Here is a 27,428-nt window from a genome sequence, read left to right on the forward strand (position 1 = left end):
GCTCGTCATTGGCGATACGGGTCCAATATGGGACCCGTTTCGCCAAGATTTTCCCCATATTGGCTGAAAATGGGCAATATGGGCTCAATATTGCTCAGTTCGAGCCAATATTGAAAAAAATACTGGCAATATGGGCCCCATATTGCCCACTTTGAGCCAATATTTGGAAAATCCTGGCGATATGGGCCCCATATTGCCCGCGTACACGCCATATTGTCTGAAAAAAAAAAAAGAAGAAAATTGTATGTACCCGTGTTGCACAAATGCCCAAGCAGCACGGCAAGATTGAACGTTGAAGCGTGTGAAATACCCAATTCAGTACATCGTTACATTCAACAACTTCCCGCAGATGATACACATTGTTTGAAACAGTCAACGTACGTGGCAATCTCAATGTAACGTTCGCTAGAATTCGACAACTCAACATTGCACGTTCTGGAAATAGCCGCCATCTTCCTTCGCGATGCCAATGCCAATCGGTCGAGCCGGTTGAGAGCGAGCGGGTTGTTTGAGCGAAATCACGCGTCCTACAGCTAAGGCGCATGCGCGACAGCTCGAACGGACGTTTCATAGGGCTAAAATGTCGCTGGTTGCTGTAATGATAACGGAATTGCTACAGGTCAAGTAAAAAACACAATGTTTGATAGGAAGGGATGGCTCTTCTGTAAAATTGCAGTTTGCAAGTTGCTCCAAGCAGTGTGAATTGGTCTGGTGTATGTCCGTCACCGTCACGAAAGTGTTTCGCTCTTTTGTAGTCTGGGAGCGTGTTAGAAATTTTTAGTTCATAGAAGTTTGCGATCCCAATGAAGGCTTCTGAGGGATCTTCTGGTCTCCCTTCAAATCCGCGTATTGATCTTTCGCCTTTGGGGCCAGGATCTTTCGCGGTGGAGGGAGGCGAAAGGGAGCCGGTCCTTCGTATTTGGAGAAGGGCCCCTTGATAACGCGGTCCGCCCCTGGGTGGGCCGTGTCTTTGAACGCTCGGCCGATAAGAAGGTCGTCCGGGCAGTACCGCTTGCGGTGCTGTTCCGGGAAGATCTTTTCTTGATCTTTGGCATTGGCAGTTTCGTGGGACTGCTTGTGTTCATCAGTAAGGTGGGCGTAGCACCCGTTCTTCGTTTTTTTTGGGCGATGCCGTGTTTTTTTTTTTTTTTTTTTTGCAATCATGTGCAACGTGGATCAATTAGATCCGCAAAAATAAAAACGCAAAAATCAGTGAAAAGTATAACCAGTGGTGAATATTATACAGGTTAATGCTTTATTATTACACGGACTCCGTTGGTGTTATCACAGAAATATTGGCAATATTGGCAGCCCATATTGGCCCAATATGGAGCCTGGTTGCACTCCCCATATTGGTCCAACATTGGCAGCCCATATTGGACCAATATTTGCAATCTTGGCAGCCCATATGAATCCAATATTGGCGTGCTGCTTGGGATTGAAACATTTTCTGGGAGGATCATAATGGCAAAACCGCGAGACAAGGGACGACGAAGGACACACACAAGGCACACAACGTCACAAACACGACCCAAAGTCGGATATGAGATCTCCCTCTGCCCACACACAATAACGGCTATCTTAACTCTTGTGCCCTTTTAGAGTTTTTGAATACCGACCCAGAAAAGCAAGAGGAGAATGGGCCTCGCTTCTCAGGGGGCTGTGGAAGCCACTGACGCTCAGGCGAGCAGAACAAGACTGAACAGATTTATTCGGTGATAGCCGTTTAAGTACAACACCGCCGGGGGGCGTGAGCATGACAGGCGATAGCTTATCGCCAAACTGACATCAGTTACATCTCCCCTTTTTTTTTCAGAGGAAAATCTAAATACACTTTTTAATGAACACACTAGGAGTTCATTAACGTAAAGTCAACGCGGAATCAGTTCATGTCTCCGGTGCCAGGTAGCGCGCAGGCTTGCGTCGAAGTCGCTGACTTCTTCGGGGCGCCGGTGATGGCCCTAGGTCATCAGGTGGGTCCGCTTCTTGTTCTTCGGGCGTTAGCCGGAGCGCTTCCCGGTTGCGTCGGAGCAGCTGGCGATCATGGGCTTGAACGTAGTATGAACGTGGTGCGACTGCTTTGCCGACCACGACTGCTGGGCTCCAGCTTTTTTCACGGCTGCTATAGAGTCGAACTGACTCATCGGGTTGAAGTTCACGGTGCTCACTGTCTGTCCTGTTGTAGTAGAAGGACTGGCGGCGATGAAGCACACGAAGCCTTTCTGCCACTGTCTTCGGGGAAATCGTTTTGGGACGTAATGTAGACTTGCTAGCCGGCACCAGAGTGGGCGTGTGTCTCCCCATCAGTCTCTCCGTTTGGGGATGTCAATGTGAGATCCCGAGGCCGATTTCTCCATTCAAGCAAGGCTACGAAGTACTGTACTGTTCCGTACCGGTATTTCTTTAGCAGGTTCTCGGCTTCTCGTACTGCCCGTTCAGCGAGACCGTTCCCTCGGCGGTATATGGGGCTCGATGTAACGTATTTGACTTGAACACCGCGTGGAAAAGCTTTGAACTCAGCACTGGAAAAAGGAGGACCATTGTCGCTTTTAAGAATCATCGGCAGCCCATGAGTAGAGAACACTTCACTGCACACACGAACTAAGTTATTTGCAGTCGTACAGTGCAGGGGGCGAAATTAATAAAAAACGAGTAAGAATCCACCATAACGACGTATTCAGTCCCGTTGTGATGGCAAAGGTCAATGCTTACAAGTTGCCAAGGGTAATCAGGAATGTCGTGGCTCAGCATTGGTTCTCTAGGGTTCCGTGGCATGTCACGTTGGCATTCAGCACAGGCTTAACATAGTCAATAACATCGGAATTCATATAGGGCCAATAGAATACCTCCCCCCTTGCCCTATACAACATTTTCTCGGTACCAGTGTGCGGCTCGTGCAAAGAACGAAGTACCTCTTTTCGCATGGAGGGTGGAACAATGATTAGATAGCTGCGTAGGACGATGCCACCTTCGGTGTGTATCTCTTCCCTGAAGGGCCAGAAATGCCTGAGTGCTTCGGGGACCTGTAGCTTATCTTCCGGCCAGCCAATAGCTGCAAATGCACGAAGACTAACAAAAGTTTCATCACTGTCTGTTGCAACCTTGATCTGTTGCAGGCGTTCCTCACTTGCAGAGACATATTTCAGCGCGCTGATAACGCATGTCTCCTCTTCGAGCTTATATTTACTTGGAAACCGTGACAGAGCGTCGGCGATAGGAATGTCTTTTCCTGGTCGATAGCTAACGACGATGTCGTATTTTTTAAGAAAGATACGCATTCTCTGCAGCGTTCGGGTCACCAGTTGTAGCGGTTGGCAGGAAGGAGACTGAGAACTGGTTGCTGTTCTGTCGGAAGCCAGAACCGGACTGGCCCGAAATTTATTTCTCGTGCCTCGTGCGCATTCTTGTGATTTTCAAAAGTCTAGTGCATAATCCCTTGGAATACCTCTGGGGCTGTGCTGATACCAAAAGGCATTCGTAGAAATCAGTACCGGCCAAACAGAGTGTTCATAACACAAAGCATCGAACTGTCGCGATCTAGCATCACTTGCCAAAACCCATGCGCAGCGTCCAATTTTGAAAAATACTTCGCACCACAAAATTTGTGCGTCACGTCATCAAGCGTGGACATTGGATAGTGTTCGCGCAGAAGAATTTTGTTGAGCTCTTGTGGGTCGAGGCAGGTTCGTATCTTATCTCCTTTCTGAACGACGACCATGTGACTGGCCCAGTCTGTTGGCTCGCATTATCTTCATCGAGTATAGGGACGTTCGCCTGGAGTTTGGCAGCGCGACACTAGCGCCGCGTTTCTCCCCTGGTGGTACGGGGAGGCAAAGTTTCAAGGTAGACTCGTCGAGCGACGAATGTGATTACATGCGCTGTGCGCGACCTTCCACCTGCTTCTGTGCAATATCTGAGAATGTACAGCCCGTGGAACGGGAAAAATAAAAGCCCGGACCACGTTACTGTTATAAAACGTACGGAACTGCACAAAGAACACCGGAGCGTACCTGTATCATATCTGTTTTTCTGTTATTTTTTGCATTCAAACTCAAGCTGATAGCTGTATGATTCTGCAAGCTTATAAACTTGAGCTGTTCGGTCTTTTGTAACTGCTTCGTGCACGACGCTCAGTTTTTTTTTTAATATAATGAATTTCGTCCATCATCTCGTCTGCGTCTACGCCATTCTGTCGTAGACGTAGATCCATGCGTAGACCTATGTCTGGGACTGCATAGTACTATGTGAAAATCATGAGTAATGTGGATTACGCATTCCTTTATTTTTTTTTTAATTCTTAGTTACATATTCTACAGATATAGGTGGAACAAATTCCTAGGCAGAGAGTGTGTGGGAAGCATACGAGAAGTATGAGACGTCACGAGCACATGTAAATCCCAAAATGATCAGACCTGTGCAGGATCCACCGTTAGTCATTGCAATTGGTCATTGTATTATAAAAGTTGTATTGCACTCGAGACATGTCTCTCGTTAAGTTAGTGCCTCAAAGTCAATAATCTCAGCCACAAAGACATTCAAATTTTTGTTCCGATGATTGTTCTGATCTGACTCCCATATTATTCTCTTTCGAAACAGTCACGGATATGTGATAAGTGGTAGCATGGTTTCCAGTAAGCAAGGAGGGAATGTAACGCTCATAAAAAGACCCAACTATACTGGCTACTGACAAGTATGCATAGTGCTCGCTCCGTTAATTTTATCAATCATTACTCCACAGGCTCTCACACCTTCTTTGTAAACCCGAGTAAAACATTTGAAACCACAGATATCCAACTGTATGCATTCATGCTTTATTCTTCAGTTAGGTTTCGCTCAGAGCTAGTAGATCTACGGCACCTGGGGAGCACAGGAATTTTACTCATATTTCGAGCCTGCCATGCTCGCCATGCCATGCTCCGATAATATTCTGCCATGCGCCAAAAACGCGCCGCTATTGACGGTTTCCCTTCTTCAGACTTGATGGGGAAACAATCTCCGGTCTCTTTTGCCTTATAAAAATCGCAACACAGCTTGGCCATTTTGACACAGCACATGCCGTGTGCGTGATCAGAGAACACGCCACTTTGGAAGACTTAGCACTATCGCCACAAGTGGCGCTGACTGCCGTAATCAGGAGCGCCCTCTGGCCCAGCCCAACAACCCTATACAACATCTTTTATTGCGCCTATTCCCGTGAAGACGTCCTTGAACTCATTGTCCACATCACAAGCGACATTTTCAACCCTGCACAGTCGCTTTAGCAGTCCTAACTCTTCATACGCTGCACCACTCAATGTTAAGGGAACCTTAAGGGAACCGCTTCTTTGACCACGAAAAATAGCCGTTCCGTCTTTGCTCCTTGGAAACCTAGCTTCAACTTAGCTTTTCCGATTGCCTTTACGCGGCCTCCAAAAAATCCTTGAAGGGTTGCTGAACAAGGGTGCATTTTACGATTAAGGCTCGTCAGGTCTTGAAGTGAAATGACGCAACAGTCCGCGCGGAATCCACTCTCGCTTCTTTTATATTGCCCTCGCAGGTTAATTCAGCACTCCAATATGAAGCTTCGCGACTCGCTGTATTTACATGGAGAGCGTTAAAGTGGTAGTGGTCCTCGTCTTGGGTCTCTGAAGATACTTCACAGTCTAACCCTTGAACTCTTTTTGCTCCTTGACCCCTATAACGGGCTCCAAATTTGCGCCTTCTGTTTTTGACCTTACTAATGTCAGTCCCGCACACGGCAGCGAAATGGTCCTTTCGGCCACATTTTTTTACAAGTCTTTCCTTTCGCGGGGCACCACTTGTTGCGATGGGTGTCATAGCCACATTGCTTGCAAGACTTACTACCCGATTTCTGCACAGCTCGAATTTCGTGATCGTACGTGGCCGTGGCGTCTGTTTTCAATTGGATTTCCTCGGACTGTTCTTTACTTTTCTCATAGGTCCGACAAGCTGTGACGACTCTGTCATAGCTTGCTTCATCCTTTATCAATTGCCTCTGCAAGTCTTTCTCCTTGGTACCAAGAATAATTCTCGAGCGTGGCATTCGGCTTTCCATATCTCCAAAATCACACTGCTTTTGCTAGGAGCCGTAATTCAGTTAGTCAATCATCGAACCGCTCGTCCGGTCTCTGGAGCCGAACAAATAATCCTGGTACGTTAAGTTGACGGCGGGTTTGCATCTCTCTTCGAACTTCTTTTTGAGAACTTCTACATCTTATTTTTCTTCTTCAGTCTCGAACGTTAGTGACTCAAAGATTTTCCGTCCCTCCTCGCCAATAACAACCAGAAAAGTTGCCGCTTGAATTTCTTTTGCCTGTGACTTGAGATTCGTTGCAGTTGCAAAAAGCGTAAACTCACTTGACCAGCTGTCTTGACCAGTCTTCCATGCTGTGGCGAGGTAGTTGTTCGTTAAATCCAGTGGCTTTGGTGGTGGAAGCAAACTGCTGAACGTTGCGGTTGACATTGCTGCTGCAGCGTCGGTGTCACCGGCATCAAGGCCATCGGCGTTCATAATTTCCTGACACCATGTGGAAGGCACTGACTCTCATTCGAGCAGAACAAGACTGAACAGATTTATTCGGTGATAGCCGTTTAAGTACAACACCGCCGGGGGGCGTGAGCATGACAGGCGATAGCTTACCGTCAAACTGCCATCCGTTACAGGGACTTCTTGTTATCAATGGGGTATTTGTGCCACAGTCTGCCAGAGCTGGCCTTCCACGAGCGAGAGCCAGTGCAGGTCAAACATACAACCAAGTTATGCGGATGTTTTGCATGGTGATTCTTCCCCTCCAAGAGCTAACGCGTGGAAACCTCATCGAAGGTTTGTTCACTTTTTTAGACTGCAGTGCTTGCAACATCTTGGTAAGAAAACTTGCCTTATTTATTTTTGGTTAAGGAGAGCTGAACGCTACCAGGTTAATAGTGTTGATAGTTTGTGTAACAGTTGTGATCTGACAAATGGCGTAGGTGCAGGCTTGCTGGTGGATAAACTTCATAATATAGATGCCCGAGTCTGTGGACACAAAGGGACGATGTGCTCATGTGTTTGTGCAGTACTACACGAACCTGACATAAATTATTTTGCCGTCTCGTCGACCTTCTATTTCTTTCGCCCCAATTATCGTTCAATCGACCCACATGTAAGAGTGTTTTAGAGGAATTCTTCTTCTAGAGTAATTTCAAACGTAAACGCAGCAAGTGACTCATACGCACCAAGGCACAGACGACAAGATTGCGCCTTGGGAGAAGACAAGCGAACATAGTCTTATCGTCTGCACCTTCTTTCCTTCGTGCGTATGTCATTTGTTGCGTTTGCGTTTGTTACTATATGACATACCAGCCAGTTTTGTGTTTACTGTTTGCATTTAGCGCATATGCGGATGAATTAGAAGATGATATATCGATATATATCGGATTTCGTTGGCGGAATATTGGCAGCATAGCTCGGCGCAATCATGATCGCAATGCCTTATCAAAGCCTGATGATCGCGATCATGAGTGCGATCACGAAGCACTGGCAAGGCTGCCGCGATCATGATCGCGCCGAGCTATGACTGGCAGCGACGTTTTGTGCGGGAAAATGCAGGATAAAATTTGAAACCGCCTAATTCCAAGTAAAAGGTAGACAGTTGTACATGAAAGTACCGATATTCTGAGGCTGGAACAACATAGAAGGGACAAATACATACAAAGCCTCAGTTTGCCTAAGAAATTAACGATGAAAGATGAAAGTCACTGAAAAGGTTAGCCAGTTGTAGGACTCGAACCCACGTCTTCTGGATTGCCGGTCCAGGCTCTACCAATTGAGCTAAGCTACCACGCCTTCTCAGCGACTTCCAGGGTGCGTCATCTGAAGGCACAAACCAGCCACTCTCTCTCACTCGTCCTCCTTTCACTCTTACATTTTTGCTCACTCATACACACTGCGTCGATCCCGTCGTATGAATGTGTGTATGAGTGAGCAAAAATGTAAGAGTGAAAGGAGGATGAGTGAGAGAGAGTGGCTGGTTTGTCGCTTCAGATGGGGACGCACCCTGGAAGTTTACCCTGCCCTTTACCTACACCATTACTTATTTCTTGTTGTTCTTGTTGCCGTTTGAGGAAACTGACAGATACTGACCTTTTTTGTGCAGCTGCTGCTTGAGTTGTGAATATTGTTCCGTCCAACGAGAACTCGTCGCACAAGCGCAGCAGGGATTTGAAGATCTTTTGATGATCGTACAGGAAACCGGCACGGAGGCTGAACTACTCCTCATTGCACATAGCGACGGGAAGTTTTCCTTTTTTGCCTTTTCCCATTTTGGGAAACTAAATATTCGATATGTGCTATTTCAGGTGACCTGTGCGTCCTTGCCCTGAAATTAATTTCACGGGGATGTAATGAGCAGTCTTCGTCACTTATCATAGAGGTGAGAACAAAATACGCTTCCTTTGCATGTAGGTATTATTTAAAAAAAAAAGTCTATTCAGGAACAAGAGCTGCCTCTCTGCCCCATAATCAAGCTCATCGATATAAACATCATTGAAAGGGCAATTTTAAAGCTCGAAGTGACAAAGGCTCGGGAGAAGTTTGCTTCCCGTTTGCTTCACAAAACTCCGCATTGTCTTTGGAGTCATTTTAGGTACAGACATGACGCACTTTATTTCTTGCGTGCTTTTGCTGCAAAGGAGGATAGTGTTCTGCACCCACTGGTCTAGATTTCTATACCTGTGTAGTACCTTGCTGCTTAGATTAAATTTATACCTTCAAATTACTTTATAGAAACCTTCTAAATAATTTATTCTGCACCCAAAGGCGTGTATCGTTACTACACCGTGTTCTTATGATTAAATTTATACCTCGGGGTATATAATTTGAACATCTATATGGTACATATTTTACTCCCCAAGGGTTACTTTGTTATACCTTTGCTATACCCTGTTCCTGGGATTCAGTTTATACCTTGAGGTATTTAAGTTGTGCCTTGCGAATGGTCATCATTTTGCACCCACGGGTCTACATTTTTATACCTTTGCTATACCCTGTTCCAGGGATTAAATTTATACCTTGAAGTATTGAAGTTATACCTCATGTATGGTGTATACACTGTTAGAAAAAAGGTATTAATAAGGTATAATAATGTGCTCCTATACCTCTTTTATACCTTCTGCTTCAGATATATACCTTTGGAGGGTATAGAAGAGGTACAAATTTCCTATTTATACCTCCAACCCTTCTCAAGGGTATGAAAGAGGTATAAAGGAGGGCTAACGTACTATATTTATACCTCATCACCATGTGTTCATATCCAGTACCAGCAATAGATCACCAGGCTATGCCTTTCACGGATACGATGGGGCTGCTTATGCCTTCTGTTTCTTTATACCTTTATGATTTTTTATACCTTTACTTCCGCAACGTGCTGTATCACATCATCATTATTTTTTCTTGAGACGGTATTAGCTAAGTTAAACGGATATTGAACTAAGAAACACACACATCTGTACAGTACTATCTAAATCCACATGGTTTGTTTATGGCTGCATAAAATCTTCATTTCTGGAACGTTGAATCTAGATGTCCTCACCCTTAGGATTGCGTACCAGACGAAAGCTGCCCCACAGTTTGTCAAGTCGCCACCAGTATATCAGTATATGTTGCTCTGTAAATGTCTCGCGATGCATCGTGATACACACTTGATGACTGCGCAGAGCGATCTTGCTCCTTGAACATTTTCTTTAGATTTCAACTCCACATTTTCTTTTTTTTTAGATGCGGAGTAATGTGCACGAGGTTTTCGTCCTACTTCACAACCATATGCGTTTGCGTGTGTTTGTAGTACGTGTGTGCGTGTATGTCAAAAACTTTTCTTCCCTCCAAAGGTGATTTTTCTAGTTCCTTCCTCGACTATTCTCTAGAGAGCTGGCCTGAGATTTTCCCTCTCCCTCGCGCGCTCCGCCCACCCGGAGCGCGCCAATGGGAGGACGCGCGGACGGTGTCGGCTGAGTGCCATCTGGGGGCAGAGGTTCGAAGGTAGACGGGGACGTGCTTTTGGCTATGCTACGTCCACTGGGTCGTTCCATCCACCACGGCCCTGAGTTGGCCCGTGAGATGGCGCTGCTCGATCTGTGAACCTAGGGTCCCTGTACCTGGGGGAAGAGTATCGTATTCGCTTTCCCCGTGCCGCCGCCTCGCTCATTCGCCGAAACGCGTCACGTGGTGCGTTTTCTCCTCTTTGCTTCCAACCTCCCGCCGGGTCTACGGGGAAAGCAATAGCTTGGACGCATGTGCGTGTGCTGCTCTTGTGTTTTTTGTACGTGAAATCCATCTCAGAGAGCTGAGGAACTACGAACAACCATGCCTGATTGTTGTGCAGCAACGGGACAGAGTCAGGCAAAGCCTTTTTCTGCATTCCGACGAGCAAAAATGACGAGACACGTAGATCGGCACAGAATCGGCCGGAAGAACTTCGCGCCTATGAATAACACGCTACTGTTATTAAAGCTGTTCCTAAATATTGAGCTGTAATTGTGAATGAATAAACTTTGCAGAGGAAGACAACATCGTCACAAATTTCTGGGAGAATAAAACTGGTGGAGGACATTTATGTCAATCTGAATGTGCTGTGGACGGGACACGGGCGGTGAAAAATATACCCCGTTTTTGTTTCTTTGTCGTTTCGCGGGACAATGCGTCATTATGGACTGTTTCCCTCTGCGTTTTTTTTTCCCTCTGTTTCATACCTTCTTTTTCTCTTCACTGCGTCATGCGACACGTGTTGTTACGAAAGGAATTTGATGAGATGCCATGCCCGTGCCGTTTTTGTGCGTATGGTTAGATAATGCCGACAGAAGACTCTTTCTTCTTCCCCCTTTTACTGAACATGATGCCACACATGTTGCTACAGAAGGACTTTGGCGAGACTCCCAGGCCGTTTTTGTGCGTATGTCTGGCAATGCTGGCTAGTGACGAAAGAAGACTACTTTCTTGGTGGTTTCTTTTATTAAACTTTTGGTGGCACCGTACCGCTGTCAATCGACTGGGCGCGCATCATCTTTCTATGTGAAACCAGGACACGCATGCAACTGACCACAGCAGGCTGCGAAATTAATGCAGATAACATTTGTTGCAAGGAACTGCATGGACAGGGTTTTGTTGGCGATGACAACAGTGGGTGGCAATCATAAGGCCGAAACTCATAAGGCGGAATTATCAGAAGGCCAAAAATCAAAAGGCCGAAAAATCAAAACACCGAACAATCACAAGGCCGAAAAGTCAGAAAACCGAATTATCGAACGGCCGAAATATAAGGAACCCAGGATACGAAAACTTTTATTCCGACTGCGATAAAAGATTAGCACTACAAATTAAGTAGGATAGACTTGTTGTGAATTAATACAGCAAATAAATTATTTCACCGAACTTCGCGTTAATAACGTACTTTCGATCACCTAAGGGAAAACAAAAAGAAAAAGTAGACATATGAACCACTGTGTTATTGTATGTGTTTATTTTACACAATGGCAATAAATTAAAATGAAAAATTACGAGCTATGCGGGATGACATTTCCCATTCGCATCCCATTTTCAACAACGGATTCAACCTCGGTCATTCCTAAAACCACTTCCCTATCATCAGCTCTGACTCAAAACCGCACCTAATTGTTCGGCCTGAGTAGCCGAGTGAATGACCTGGGACAACTGATGACTATTCTGGAAGAAATCATATACTGTGCTCCTGTGTCAGGGGACAAGCGTGGTCATTATACAGTTCTTGAAATAGAACGGTACAGAAAGTTGCAGGCGAAGCAAAAAGAAAAAAAAAATCCTACAGATCTTGTCATAGATATCCTATGTAGGGGTAAATTCATTGGTCATTAACTGGGCTTATGACCCATAGTTAGTTATTTCTGTATAGCAAACAATTCAGACGGTTGCTTGTTCAAATCACGTTTGGGTCACCAAATGTAGAGAAACACCATCTCCTCTACAAGTCATTCACTGGTATTCGCCCACGAGGCACTTTCTTTTGATAGTAACATGCTGTAGAGTTTTTATTTTTTTTCTCTAGCCAGTCTATTTCTGAGCACCAGATGCTACGCATTCCAATTATTCGATTTCTGATACAAGAGTCAGGAAACTTTTTTATAATCTTATGACAAGAACAGCCCCATTCAGGGTCTTCTGTCTCTTTGGCCTTTCCATTTTTGGCCTTCTGATTTTCGGCCTTATGATTTTTCGGCCTTTTTGCATTCGGGTTTCTGATAGTTCGGCGTTATGATTTTCGGTATTCTGTTAGGCTTCCGACAACAGTACATGTGGTTGAGGGCGGTCCTCTGAAACCCGTGCCGTAATGCCTCGGTAGTGGAGTACACTGTTGTTTTTATATGTTGTAGCATATCATGGGCATTTGGTCGAAAGCCATTTGATCGAACACCGTTTGATCGAAACGGCAGCGGTCATTTGATCGATTTTTTTATTGGTTCGCTTGTAGCGTTGATGTAGCAAAAAACAAGAAGAAAAACAAAAGAAGCGTCAGACCTAGATACTGTTATCCTAAGGAATATTTAACTCTGTGTAATACGCTTGCCCATAGACACATTCCTCATCCTAACCCACTTCTTCGTATCCAGAAAGCGGTCCAAGTGCCAGGGTTGTTCACCCTCTCCCGTTCGACAACTTGATAGGTTTTTCCTCTCTGACAGATAGTGACTACATGGCTTTCACCCCTAGTTCCCCAACACTTTGTCAAATAATAATTGACGTCAATTGTCAAATAACAAACAACTTTGACAAATAAATAAATAAATAAATGACATTCTTGAATGGTTTATTCGCGTCGAACGTGGACAAATTTTAACAATGTATTATTAATGTTGATAGTCAATAACTGACATTGTATAGGAGAAAGAACAGTTTTAGTTTATTTACTTTGAGCCTATGTGCAAGTGTATCTAAATCTGGTTCTTGCAACATACATGGAACCGAAGCGGTTCCTCGAAATCCTGACAATATAAGCCGGGGAGCTGATCTTTGTACTTTGTCTACTTTTTCCTTCGTCTTCTTTTTCATTTTTTTATTGCGTGCTTGTGTAGGGATCCCAGACTGCAGATGCATACTCTAACCAATGTTGAACTAAGGTTTTATATGGCTGTTAATTTAATATGCTTATTTTGTACCATGACGAAACTTCCTTCTTAGCATCCACAGACTTCGAGTGGCTTTCGCGCACATATGGCTATCCCATTTCAGATGGTTCCCTTTAAATGTGTCGCCAGCAATGAGAAGGGTGCCCAGAAGAGGCACAGACTATCGGCTGCTCGCAATCTGAGGCTATTTGCTTCAATATGTGTCCTACGATTCGCCGGATTCTTCCGCATTGTTCTATTCAGCTGTGCTGTTCGTGAATGACAAAGGTCTGCAAATAACCAGAGGTCTTCCCTGTTTAGTTAAAAAAAAAAAGAAAAAAAAAGAGAAGCAGAGGACACTCATTGCCTGCTTCCGTATGCTCGAGTCAAAAGTTACAGAAGAGAGGTGCTAACGACACGCTGCGAGCTTTGAACTCCTTTCGAACAAATGTCTTTCAAACAAACGGCGTCGACCAACCGGCTTTCAATCAAACGGCTTTCGACCAAGCGGCGTTCGATCAAACGGCGTTCGACCAAGCGGCGTTCGAACAAATGGGCGGACACCTGAGTGAATATACGGAATGGCTCGATATGGATCGCGCGTCGCATGCCGATATCCCGTAAGCCGAACCCCCCAACCGTTTTATAACCACCGGCCTAGTGCCGATATCACGATGTTGGAAATCAGTGCTTTGGCGACGGCTAAGTGAGTGACAGAGGACGAAGCATCAGAGATAAAATGTGAAATTTAATTCAGTTAACTTCCCCGCGCGCAAACAGCTTTGGGATCATGTATCAGCGTCAGCCACAGCTATATATAGGTTCGCACACTGCTAACGCATGTGCTTTGCTACATTCAGGATATGATTGCGCGATTGTTGCGAATATTTGCATTGTTGCGATTGCGAAGAACTGCAAAACACGCCTTCGCCAAGAACCTAAAGTGCCGATAAACTGATTCTAGCATAACAACAGCAATAATAAAGTCTAAAATGCTAATACGCCGATTTTAATGTCTATAATACCCACACTATAATTCTAACATGACCTAACATCTAAAATGGTGGCAAATTCATTCTAACGGTGAGCAGTTGTCCGACGGGCAATTGTCTGGTGAGCAACTGTCCGGTGGCGTTCCATGAAACGGCATTCGATAAAATTATGTCGATGAAACGTCGTTCGACGAACCGGCGTTCGATGAAATGGGTGGACACCCGATATGCTTGCATTGCTTTTCTCAGTGCGCCGTGGTACGCAAGAGTCCTTAGGCAAATAGGCGCATCTTAAGCTAACGAAATCATAACAGACATCAGTCCAGCGTTCTTACGGTCTAGCACGTACATCAAGTGTACTCCAGCAAAGACTATCGTTGTTGTCCGATTTGAGTGCCCAGTCGATTGACCGCGGTACGGTGCCACCAAAAGTTTAGTGAAAGAAACCACCAAAAAGGTAGTCTTCTTTCGTCATTAGCCAGCATTACCAAACAAACGCACAAAAACGGCCTGGGCGTCTCGTCAAAGTCCTTCTGTAACAACATGTGTGGCATCATGTTCAGTAAAAGGGGGAAAAGAACCAGAGCCTTCTGTCGGCATTATCTAAACATACCCACAAAAACAGCACGGGCGTCATCAAATTCATTTCGTAACAACACGTGTCGCATGACGCAGTGAAGAGAAAAAGGGGGTATGAAACAGACAAAAAAAAAACGTAGAGGGAAACAGTCCATAATGACGCATTGTCCCGCGAAACGACAAAGAAACAAAAACGGGGTATACCTCACACCGCTCGTGTCCCGGTCCACAGCGCATCGCACACGAATCGCATGACATGCTATATAAAAGGGAAGGCACACACACACACGCCAAAGAACGCCCTACTGTCACCCAAACGCGGGTGCAATGATTCTGCGGACGTCTTATCAAGATCACTCTAACTACGCGTGTTCCGTATATTTAATAAAACAAACAAACGCGGGCATCGCCCAAGGACGCCGCAAACGCGCCATTCGAAGTCCTCGCCTAACAGGCAATGAATCAAGCCATCATAAAACGTCCATTAAAAGCAAAATCAAACCAACAAACGCTTGCATCGCTCAAGGACGCCTATCATAAAACGTTTATTAAAAGCAAAAGAAGCCATCATAAAACGTTCATTAAAAGCAAAAACAAACAAGCAAAAACGCGCGCATCGCTCAAGGACGCCGACCATGAAACGTTTATTAAAAGCAAAACCAAGCGAACACAGGAGCCGTCAAAATCCGTCAATTCATTCCACGAAAACAGAAAAAAAAAAAAAAAAAAGAGAGACAGAAATGGGATCATGACTCAGTACTTATCGCGGACCATTTTCGTGGTCCCAAGGAACGCGATCCCTAGGTTCACAGATCGAGCAGCGCCATCTCACGGGCCAACTCAGGGCCGTGGTGGATGGAACGACCCAGTGGACGTAGCATCGCCAAAAGCACGTCCCCGTCTACGTTCGAACCTCTGCCCCCAGATGCCACTCAACCGACACCGTCCACGTGTCCTCCCATTGGCGCGCTCCGGGTGGGCGCGGCGCGCGAGGGAGAGGGAAAATCTCGGGCCAGCTCTCTAGAGAATAGTCCTTTGCACCCCAGGGTCTGAATTTTCATATCTTGCTGGAGGGATAAATTATTATACCTCACCTGGTGGTATAATTTTTATGCCTTTGGGGGGATGAGCCACAGGACAAGACATTTATACCTTTAAAGGTATAAATTTGGCTGAGAGTGCGAGGCGCTGCACGACGCTCGACGCCTGTGTCACGCACAGGGGAACATCTTCAAACTAACATGGAAAATGAGTAGAAGCCCTTTAACCAATTAGTTACATTACTAAATACTCACATTTGAAAGTATTTGTAAGACACTAAGTTGCTCGCAAAAGTATTTAAGATACGTAACTAAAATAATCTACTCAAGTTGCTACACAAATCTGCGTCCGAGTCATTAGGATCTGCGTTTGGCTTTGATGTCCGCATTGCGAACAAGAAGTCGCTGGAACCACAATGTGCGTAACCTACCTCTGCCCTGCGTATTACGTAATATTTTTTTCCTCCGCCTGATGCGCCTAATGTGAACATCAAATCAATAGCTGATGGTGGTAAATACGCTCTAAGTGGTTGTATACTATCAGAATAAATAGGGGGTCCTGTTGAAAGCGGACCAGCGCGCTGTGCACGTACTAAACATGCGGTCACGTGTAGAGTGTGCTCCTTCATACAAATATTCATAAATAAAACGAGGGACGTGTGCATGAAAGAAATCTGCATGCCGCGGCTTGTCCGTGCTTTCCTTTTGCGGGAAACATCAAAACGTTATACTGAATGTTCGAACATATTTACGTAATTGGAGCACAAGTTGCTCTTGCGTTCATTGTTTGAGTGTGAATGAAAATGACAGCAATATTCACGGCAGAAAGTTGGGCTTGTCGGTAAAGTAGCATTATGAAAAGGAACTGGAGCTACGATCAGACTTGTACGTAACGCAGTACAAGTAATTGAGTTACTTGTAATCGATTACTTTTTGAGTAATTTTCCGAGCAATCAATTACAATTTTGAACAAGTAATTTTTCGAGTAACCAGTTACAATTTTGAGTAATCAATTACCGAGTAATCAATTACTTTTGAAGTAGGGAGTGACTCGAAATAACAATGTTCTGTGACAAATTTGCTATGACTTTGTTGGGCTATATTATATTGTAGTATATGCGAAGCCATGGTAATAGCGTTCTGGAATTCTATGCCTGCCCCTCTTCCTGATCTCCCTACTCCTCTTTCCCCAGTGTGCTGTTTCCGGTTACAGTAGGTCACGCTTCGGAATTCCACTGAGTGAGTGGAAGTTCCCAATGACATACCAATTGCCAGTCCCTTAGGTTGTCTGTTGTTGAGCCCTCGAACGGTGAGCGTCTTGACAGGTAAGAAGAAGCCCTACAGTGCTGGTTGAGTTGGGCTGGTCTTTGTTAGTTGTGGTTCTTCTGCTTGCATGCGACGCTGTCATCGTACTGAGGAAAGGACTTGGAGTCGACAAGCAAAGAACGAACGATCGAAAAAGTTAGACCCGGAGGACTACTTCAGCTTCATCATGCATGTGGCCGAAGTCATTGGGAATGGTGCTGTGTCACGGTATCCAGAGGCGGTGTACCTATCTTGTCCTAGCAATTAACGCTTCATTTGTACTTCTCACCAAGTACCCGACCATACGGTAAGTGTTTTTCAGACCTACAGCACAGCATTTCTATCAAGCACGGCTGTTGAGTGCGTCTTCAGCGCAGCCGCCGATACCTTAATAACAAAATACGGCAAAATTACAGAGCACAATTTTGAGCAGTGGCTGGTTTACTGATGTTAAAGGAACGTTATGTGGCTCATTTGTTGAGACATGCAACACATGCTTGCTTCTCACGTGCAAGTCTCTCTCGCTATCCCAATCACTTCGGAGTTTGCTTTTTTTAGGAAGCACACAGCTAGGGGCGGAAATTTTTGCTTGAATTGAAAGTAATGGCCCGAGTAACGGGTTGCTTTTATCCTCGTTTTGAGTCGAGTAAATTGTAACGGTAATCAATTACTTTCGCTAGAAGAGTAACGGTAATCAATTACTTGTTTAGGAGTAACAAGGACAGGTCTGTCTACGATACACGGGCAAAGTTTGTGTCTATCTTAGCTCCAGTTCCTTTTCATAATGAAAGCAATAACCCTCTTCTTTCACACTTCGCTGGGAAGCGCCGTGAAAAGCGTTTATGAGCGTGCGAGAAGACAGGAAAAATTAGAAAGAGGCATAACAATGCCTGATCGGGTAGACTTGGAAAGAACATGCCTTTCTTGTATATGCTCTGATTTTCTTTTCTCTTTCTCTGCGCGGTCTTTCATGGTTATTTCACCGTGCACACGCGCTTGTTTTGCTAGTGTTGTCGCCGATGTAGCGAAAAACAAGGTTTCTGTGCGCTTTCCTAAGCCGATTAATTCGAATATACGAAGGCAGAAAAATAGGCCTTGTCAAGTTGCCGGTGGTGAGTATATCAAAGAGTAATATTAAACGGTAGGAGCAACTTATTTATTTACACATGGTAAACAAGACTTTCGTGCACGAGACTGCACTTCTTCAGGTTACAAAAATATTAACATGGTACAGGCACATATATACGCCTCGTGCACAGACTAAAGGGAAAGCGAACTTTTTGTGTGAGTAGTCCGGTATCGAAACCAGTCCGATATGAAAGGCGTCATGAAAATCAAAGATGTGTGAATCGCTTGTGTAACTTTGCCTATTTCAATCGCTTTAAATTGCAAACGACTACTTTCTGTACTCAGCGGTCAATAAGGCATAAGACTATATGCAGAAGCAGGCATGTCAGTTATAACAATTTTTTAGCTTTTCTTCGTGCGCACCACACTTGCGTGTGTTTTCTTTCATACATTTTACAGCAACCTTGCAGAGGTTGCATCTATACCAAAGGGATGCGGAAGTCTCATTATCTGAGTCGGACAAAGCGACAAGGTCCAAGCTATAGTTGGAAGTTCATCTCTGAATTGGCAACACACATCACGAACGATATATGGTCTGATTACGGCAACCAATTAGGACCACTGGCCTAAAAAAGACAGGTAGAATCCACAGAGTATCTTTTTTTGTGACACGTACGTTTGACGGCCGACACCCATCTTATTTTCCTGTCCACTTCGTGCGAATTTGGCGGGAAACTGCAGAACCTTGTACCTGGTGGGGCATTCTCGGGTCCCGAAAAAAATGGTCTCTGGTTGCGTGGGCGCAAATAATGGCCCCGCGGGGTTCCGTGCGCCCAAAAATACAGCAACCGTTCTGGAGAGCCGAAGAAACGCATCCTAGCCGACTACGTGCTATCAATCGCCTTCCTGATTTGTTAAAATTGGGAGACATAGGCTTTTTTTTAAATTAACATTGGTGTTCATGAGCAATAAAAGCTGCACGCAATTCAAAAAGGAACATAAAAGCGATTACATTCGCTGCACCGGTTGTATTGAGCTCATTGCGACTGTTCCTTCTGTTCCTCTCTCTTTTTTATGGAGTACAGATAATGCGATTTCTCGCTGATATGTCGGAAAAATAATACCCGCAGTACAGGACGGATTACAGAGGAGTAAGCAAGGAGGCACATTACCTTCTGTATTCGTACCAATAAAATAAAACACACATAAACGCTTTGCACTGAGCTCACTAGCCTGGCTCCCACCTCACACTCGCTGTACCGGGGGGGGGGGGGGTCGTTCCCTATTCAAGCTAGTGTTACAATTCTCAATTCAAGCTAGTGTTTTTTATTGTTTGTCAGACAGGTTTTACAGTTGTTCTGTCATACTTTATATGTCGATGAAGAGTTTCTTCAGCTGAGAGGGAGTTGAAAAACCAATGAAACAATGAAAGGGCGACAGCTTTTATTGTCCATAAACATCAACACAGAACAGATGCGGGGGACAACTGTAAAACTCGTGTCTGACCAACAGTCGAGTTCGAATCCTGTCACCAGCTGTGCTGTCTGAGGTTTTCCATCAGTTTTCCGAAGACTTTCCAGACGAATGTCGGCCCCCTGAAGTCGGCCCAGGACGCAGACTAGCCTCCCCTGTCCCCCACTCCTCCCTGCTGCCCTCTCCCTATCTGTCCACGTCTGTACGCCCCTCATAGTCACAGTTGCTTTGCGGCGCTAACACGGAATTAAAAAAAAATAACTACCGAGGAATAAGTTCATTCAACAATCCTGCTTCAGGTGATACCTCTTCAAGCTTTTTGAACGGCCGTGTGGATGAAAGCAAAAGAAATGAAATAATAAAAAAAGAACAGTAGAAAAATACTAGCATCCAGCGAACGATATCGCTAGCGAAGTAGTTCAGCGAATGATGTCGCTTTTATGTTACTGACTGAATTGCATGCAGATTTTAGTATCTATTAAGAAATGAGAGGGGATGGGGTGATGGCAGGATCGGCTCGCCGTTGTCGGCCAAACAGAAGTGGGTGTCGTCACAACTATAGCAATAAAAAAAGAAAGAAAGAAGGACGGACGGATGGAGAGTAGAGGATGAAGGGTGGAGATGCGTAGATGGTGCGTGAGTTCGTCAGGGATGTTGAAATATTATTTTGCGCGTTGATATGTCTTCTGTTTATAACATTTATTCTGTGTATTTTCTTCTTTGCCACATGTTTACATGAGAAAAATAAAGTTAGGACCAGGAGACGCGAGAACCCCGCTCTTCGTGCACTTCCTAGTTATCACGAGATCGAGTACAGACGTGTCTGATTCTTCGACGAAAGGAACGATGCTGTGATATTACCGCTAGCTGCAACACCGAATGCGTATCTGCAACAAAGGTTATGGGTCCAGACTGGAGTGGAGCAGCGGTAAGCATCCCCTTGAATGAACGTCCCTGCAGGTGTTCTTAATCGTTCAAAATGGCGGAAGGCTTCGAAAAGTTCGAAAGGTTAGAAGGAGCCAACTACCCCACTTGGAGGTTCAAGATCACAGTATACTTGAAGGCAAAGGGCTTTTGGGATGTCATCGAAGGTGATCAACCGAACAGGGAAGAAGAGTTGGCAGCCTGGGCAAAGACGGATCGAGAGGCACTCAACGCAATAGTGCAGACCTTATCTACAAGCCAGGCATGCTACGTCATTAATCAAGTTACGGCGAAAGGCGCATGGTTGAAGCTCCAAGAAGCCAACCGAGGTCGTGTCCTGTAGCGAAAAATGACACTGAAGCGGGACCTGAATGGAATCAAGTGGACGAAGGACGAGAATGCAGTTCAGTATATGCAACGAGTTGAAGCTCTCGGCGAACAGCTTCGAGCCCTGGGTGAAGCCATCGAGGATGCAGAGATAGCATCAATAGCTATCCGAGGGCTACTGCGGGGCTACCATGGCGTAGCGCGGGCCTTCGACGTGTGCGCTTTGGCAGATCTCACAACAGAAAAAGTGAGTTATGCATTAGCACAAGAGGAGAACCGTCAGAACGGTTACGGGGCCGAAGGCGCTCACAAAGCAAGGGTCACACCTGGAAGAGGAAGTGGCGGAAAGAACAGTCTGCAATGCTTCAGGTGTGGAATGCTGGGGCACATGGCTCGACGTTGTCCGGCAAACAATGCGGGTCGTGGATCCGGAGGCAAGGAATGGAATGACACCGGGTTTCGTCGAAATCAGCCCAGGGGAAGACACAATGCAAGGCTGGCGTCAGTGGGGGACGCTCATGCTGACACATCATCTCATGATGAACAAAAGGAAGGTTCGTCTACATCATACGCCTTTGGGGCGAAGGAGTCAAGTTGCAGGAGCGCAACATGGAACGGATGGTCAGTGGACTCCAGAGCTAGTAGTCACATGACAGGCTCTCGCACTTTACTGAGCGAATTTCGTGACCAAAATGAAACGGCGGTTACGTTAGCGGATGGCAACACGATCCAGTCTCAAGGGGTTGGAAAGGTCACGTTCGAGGTCACAGCCGAAGGAGTAACGAATATACTCACAGCAAAAGATGTCCTCTACGTCCCAGGGATGGAAGACAACCTGCTTTCGGTATCGAAACTCACGGAAAATGGAATGCACGTAATGTTCAGCGGTGATCATTGCAAGGTCTACTCCGATCGAAAACTTGTGTTTGACGCTGTCAAGGAAGGAGGCATTTACAGGTTGTATGCCAAAGTTACTTCGCCCATTCATCAAGCTCGTACAGCGTGGCTGGATCCAACGATGTTATGGCACCGCCGCATGGGTCATCTGAATACGCAAGACCTGCTACGAATGTCTGATAGAGGAATGGTTCGAGGAATGCAGAAGTTAAGGGATGTAAATGAACAATGCCCTGAGTGCATCAAGGGAAAACATTCAAGAGATCCATTCAAGCCGTCGGTTGACAAACCAGAAAGTGAACTCCTTGAGTTATTGCACGTCGACGTATGCGGACCCTTCCCAGTCCAGTCTATTGGAGGAAGCCGTTTTTTTCTTGTAGTAGTCGATGACTACAGCCGTCGGATAACAGTACGTTTCCTCAAGCACAAGAGCGAAGTGATTGAAAGCCTCACAGAGTATATACAGCAGGCCGAAGTTCAGAGTGGCAGACACCTAAGAAGAGTACGAACGGATAATGGAGGAGAGTTCACGAACCAGCACCTAGAGGATTTCTTCAAGAAAGAAGGCATAGTGCATGAGGTGACAGTCCCGTACTCACCAGCGCAAAATGGCGTGGCGGAACGGACGAATAGAACGCTAGTTGAAATCCGCCAGGACTCTCTTGGAGGACGCTAATTTGCCCCTGGAATTCTTGGCAGAGGCAGTAAACACGGCAGTTTACGTGCGTAACAGATGCAGTAAGCCTGTTCTGTCCGGAGGAGTTCCAGAGGCAATGTACACAGGAGGGACACAGTCTGTCCGCTACTTTCGGGTTTTCGGGTGCATGACATGGGTTTGGATCCCCGACCGCAACAGATCCAAGTTAAGCGCCAAGAGCAAAGAAGCTATTTTCGTTGGATATTGCGAAAATGTCAAGGGATACAGGCTCTACGACCCTGTACAGAAAAGGATCTTCATCAGCAGAGACGTACGATTTTTGGAGGACCAAAAGGGATATATCCCAGACAACCATATATGTCTTTAGGACATCCTCTGGACATCCATCTCTGGACATATGGATGTCCTGAGGACATCCACAAAACTCCTCAGGACGTCCTGTAGACGTCTGCTGGACGGTCAAAGGTGCATCCATGGACGTCCCCTGTTTGTCCACAAGACGTCATATATGACATTTGTAGGACTGAACTAGGATGTTGCCACCTACGCTATATGGGACCTATATTTCGTGTATTTCATTAATGCTCCTGCACCTATAGGGGAGGACGGCTGGGCCAGGGGGCGCGCCAAACCGTTGCCTTCAGCGCCACCCACGGCACCGTCGTAACTAAGGGCCCGTGTGCGACCCTTCATTAGTGTGTCAGCTGCGTTGTTGTGCTCGGTATCAGTTTGTTGCCTGTCACTTTCGACATGCTGCGTTTCTTTCATGGATTCGGAAAGATAAAGGAGGGTGGCCACTTCACGGAGGGCAACGTGCGAAAAGGTAGACGGCTGGTCAAACACGTATTTGCGGTTGAGGAGCGTGTCTGCGGTGACATGGATGTGAGGATCCTTGCCAAATGCGTCTCCCAAGTCAAGGACAGCCTCGTTTATGATATCACAATACAGGTAAGCACCTGGGCACAGTTTTGTGTAAAATGTACGAGCTGTTTTGTGCATGTGATGCATGTGTTTTGTGCATGTGAAACGTAGAGTGGCGACGTTAGCGGCTCTAGGCGTGGTGACTGCGTTTAGCCATTACAATTCACCGTCGCGTGCATGAAACTTGTGTTCGTGCGGAGGAGGTTACAATGCTGTGAGGAATTCTTCCCCCAGCTGGACAGCCGTACCCGGTCCCTCATATCTGCTGCGTGTACCTGCAAAGCCGGGGTGATCGGCAAGTGTAAGCATACCGCTGCCGTTTGTGCGTTCATAAACGAATTCCGTGAAGAGTCCTGCACGAGCAGGCCTCAACAGTGGGGCAAGCCATCAAGCAAGCCGATCAGGGGCGAAACCAAAACAGTAGATGAGATATTCCCAGGTTTGATTGCACTTCTGTTTCTGTGTTGGTCAGAGGGGATGCTTTTAACGTTGCAAACAAACGCCTTCGTTCTAAACTCAACCAACCAACCAACTTTTCCAGGTGGTTCACAAACATGCCCTGACAGTGCGCAGCCAGCCCCTCCACAGATGCTGCTGGATTCATATGGCATGGGCACCGAAAACAGCACGCTTGCCCGCATGCTGGTGCTGATGAAAAGAACAGAAACTGAGAGGGTGTGCAGAGATGTTCTGCAAGATCTCGTCGAGGACGTTGCAGAGAAGGTGGACAGGGAACATGTCACCGACCTGCTGCAAAGCATGGGCCACAGGAGAGCAACATGGCACTACATGGAAGTGCAGCCATGGGCTTGTGAAGGTGGGGGACGACATCATGGTCACCGAGATCAAGTGTCCACACAGATGCCGAAACACTGCGATTGTGGACGACACTGGAAAGTCCTCTGTCGAGTACCTGGAGCTCGAGGATGGGCAAGTGACACTGAAGAAGAGCCATGCGTACAACACGCAAATTCAAGTGCAATTGTACATCCTCAACCTATCAAAGGCCATCCTCTTTGTGTACAGTCCTAAGCAGAGTGTGACCGTAATCGTTGCAAGAGATGACAGCTTCCTGTCTGAGCTAATTGCAAAATTGGAATATTTTTATTTTACGTATCTCATAAATGAACTTTCTTAGGAGCATGTAATCATGAAAATAAAGTAAATACACTTGTGGCTACATGTGTGGTGTGCAGGCGGATTTGACTAAATCAGAAGGCGGATTTGACTAAATATATTGTTTATTGCTGTGCATGAACATGGACAACGGATCACATCATTCTACAAACACTAATGAGTCTAAGACAATAACATGTTAATGGTAATTACATAGTACCTTCAAGGACATTAAAGTTCATCTCTCATACAGCATAGCAGTATCCTAGGATCTTATTATGGGAGTTTGTAGGTTGACAAGTGCACTGCACACACGCATTACTTTCGACATCTCTGGTATGAGAGAAAGTGGCACACGGTTATTAAGAATATTGAACTGCTTGAGCCTCTGAATTGCCCTCTCGACGTGGATCCTTACTTGAGCAATAGCAAATGTAGCTGTCATGTCTCCAACTGATAACTGCCCTCCCCCAAGATTAAAAGGTGGCATGACGAGCACAGCACCTTGGTCAGACACACTTGTCCTTATAGAGGGGAACCCCTTGTCGCTTAATACAACATCATTAGGCTTGAGAAGTGTCAAGAAACCAGAGTGACGTGTAATTTCAGAGTCTGAACACCTCCCACCATATGCAGGTGAAATAAATGCCACCATTCCATCTGGGGTTATGGCTACGAGCCACTTGAGCGTATACGTTCCTTTGTAGTGCGAGTACAGCTCGTGCTGCTGCTCTGGCTGTGAAGGTGCTTCTGTCCTGACCTCGGTACAATCTATGACAAAGGTACAGTCAGGATACTGGCGCTTGAAACATTCAGGCATTGCTTCTCGTATGCAATGGCGTGGAGGTACAAACACCCAATCCTGTAGCTTAACAGAAAGATAGTCAAGTGTTACATGAAACACGCGGCTTGCAGTCGATCTTGAGATCCCGAATAATGTTGCAAGGGCTCTGAGGCTTACTCCTAACTTAAGCTTCATCAAGAACAGCACAAGTCTGTCCTCACGAGTGACGTCAGATGACCGGTACCGTTGCTCTGGAAGAAGATTGAGGAGAACTGTGAACACGGCCAGGGTCACATTACACAGGTCTTGGAGAGCTTGCTCAGACTTCTGCAGAGTAGCGAAACCTTGAAATCCACATTGTCTCCTCCATGATTGCTCAGTACAAGTTGCCTAGAGAAAGATCATATATTGTAGTAAAGGCACAGAAGGCCATTACAAGCTGTATTTTGAGACAATTATCTTTTGATTTATCTGCACGTACTTGTTCAACTTGTTCAACGTGGTCGAAGTGGTTGACCTGGCACATGGCATTCACCCCGTCAGTTACGGACAACATCATCTTAAGTGAGCCAGCATGGGACGAGCTTTCAGTTTCTGTACCCTAGAAGAAATATTTGAACAAAATTTCTATATGCCTCACTCAAATAATTTGCACAGCACATGTACGATTTTTGTTATCACTACAGTGGGCTAAGATGGATATGAAGGCACTCACCACATCTCTGTATGTCGGTAGCCTTGGGGCAGCTGAAGCAATATCTGCTAGTATGTCGAGCTGTTCGTCCTCGCTCCGTTCTTGGTCATGCTCATCGGGCAGGGCAGAGGGCTCCGGTGTGTCTGTTGTTAACATGCCTTGACAGGTTTTTTGCAGACTGTGCACCGCATTGTGTTTCCGTTGCATCCACCTGAAATTTTACAGCACTGCTGCTTAAACTTGCTTTTGTGGTCGTTTTGTTTGTGTCATGTTAAGCGAACAGCCAAGCTCTTGCAGTTGTCTCGTCTATCAATGATTTTTTATTGGGCAGCGTCGCTAAAGACGGGAGCTCCATTGTGAAAAACGACGCGAAGAGAGACGAGGACGGACCTCGTCTCTCTTCACTTCTTCTTCACTTCTCTTCTTTTTCACCATGCATTTCAACGAACACGCTCTGCACCGTCTCGGGAGCTCCATTGAGAGCTCGGGCAAACTTGCATACAGGCTGCTGCTTTGATGATTTTTGTGTAATCTCTAACGTTACTACGTGCTAATCGCTCACGTTACCTTTTGTGTCTTCCCGCATCGGGGGCTTTCTTCCGGTACACTGGCGGGAAAATCGTTGGCACATAGGAAGGATGGCCCTCGATATTACTGACGCAGTTGTCAACGAAGTGCGCGCTGCAGATTCTCGTCTTCTTCGTCGGTTGCCAAGGCGAACCGTCCGGACTGGAAGGCACACGATGCAAAACAATTTAGTATAAAATAAGTAACCCCTGAATCGTAAGCTTACTCCTTGCGACGAACTGCCGTTACCCAGGCTTCTCTCCGCGCCGTCTCGTACCATTTGCCGGGAAACGAATGGAACGTTATCGGCGTGTCCACGCGCTTCGCGCTGTCAACATTGTTGTGACAGTTAACAACACAACAGTAAACGGTTCCGGGCTTTCGTCTCTTCGGCGCCAGGTTCTCGTCTTCGCAGTCCATGACGCAACAGATCGAAAAGGTCCTTGAAGTTCAAAGCTCAAACACCACGCAACCCTCTCTACTCTGCTGTCCAAGCGCCTCCTCACACGGGCACGACGTTTTAGCCCCCGCCGCCAGGGGAGAAATTGGCGCTGATGCGCCTCTCCCAAACTCCAGCCGATCGCCCCTATGCGTGCAGAGGCAGCATCCCAAACAACTATGATCTACTGCAACGTACAAGGAAATAATGGCGCGTGTTAATCTGTTCCCTGACAGTTTCTGGTGCTTGCATGTGTAACAATACAAATGGAAAGAGAGTTTAAATATATATTGAAAAACAATTTATTGAGGAGTTTGCAAGGTACGCAGCAAATCACAGTGGAGCAACATTTATGAAACGCTTGTCATCATATATATAGGGTGTTGCACGAGAGAGTCACCCTTAATTATTTTTGAAAAATTTACGTGAGATAAAAATTGGAAACCTATTGCACATCACTTATGAAGCTTTTTGCCACCCAAACAGGAGGTTTGCATCAGTGTACCTCAATAATTAGGGTAATTATCTTGAACT

The 27,428-nt window shown here is 45.9% G+C and overlaps 1 protein-coding gene across 1 annotated transcript; it reads right to left on the bottom strand.

The window, feature by feature from the left end:
* Positions 1 to 24,675: 24,675 nt before the first annotated feature.
* Positions 24,676 to 26,875, bottom strand: LOC135382969 (uncharacterized). Its single transcript, XM_064612636.1, has 5 exons — positions 26,682 to 26,875; positions 26,456 to 26,617; positions 25,910 to 26,099; positions 25,676 to 25,795; positions 24,676 to 25,584 (listed from the first exon to the last, which is right to left on the bottom strand). The coding sequence occupies exons 1-5, from the start codon at positions 26,873 to 26,875 to the stop codon at positions 24,676 to 24,678; spliced, it is 1,575 nt and encodes a 524-aa protein (XP_064468706.1).
* Positions 26,876 to 27,428: the final 553 nt, after the last annotated feature.

This window comes from Ornithodoros turicata, chromosome 2 (assembly GCF_037126465.1).
Source record: "Ornithodoros turicata isolate Travis chromosome 2, ASM3712646v1, whole genome shotgun sequence".
Taxonomy (NCBI): Eukaryota; Metazoa; Arthropoda; class Arachnida; order Ixodida; family Argasidae; genus Ornithodoros; species Ornithodoros turicata.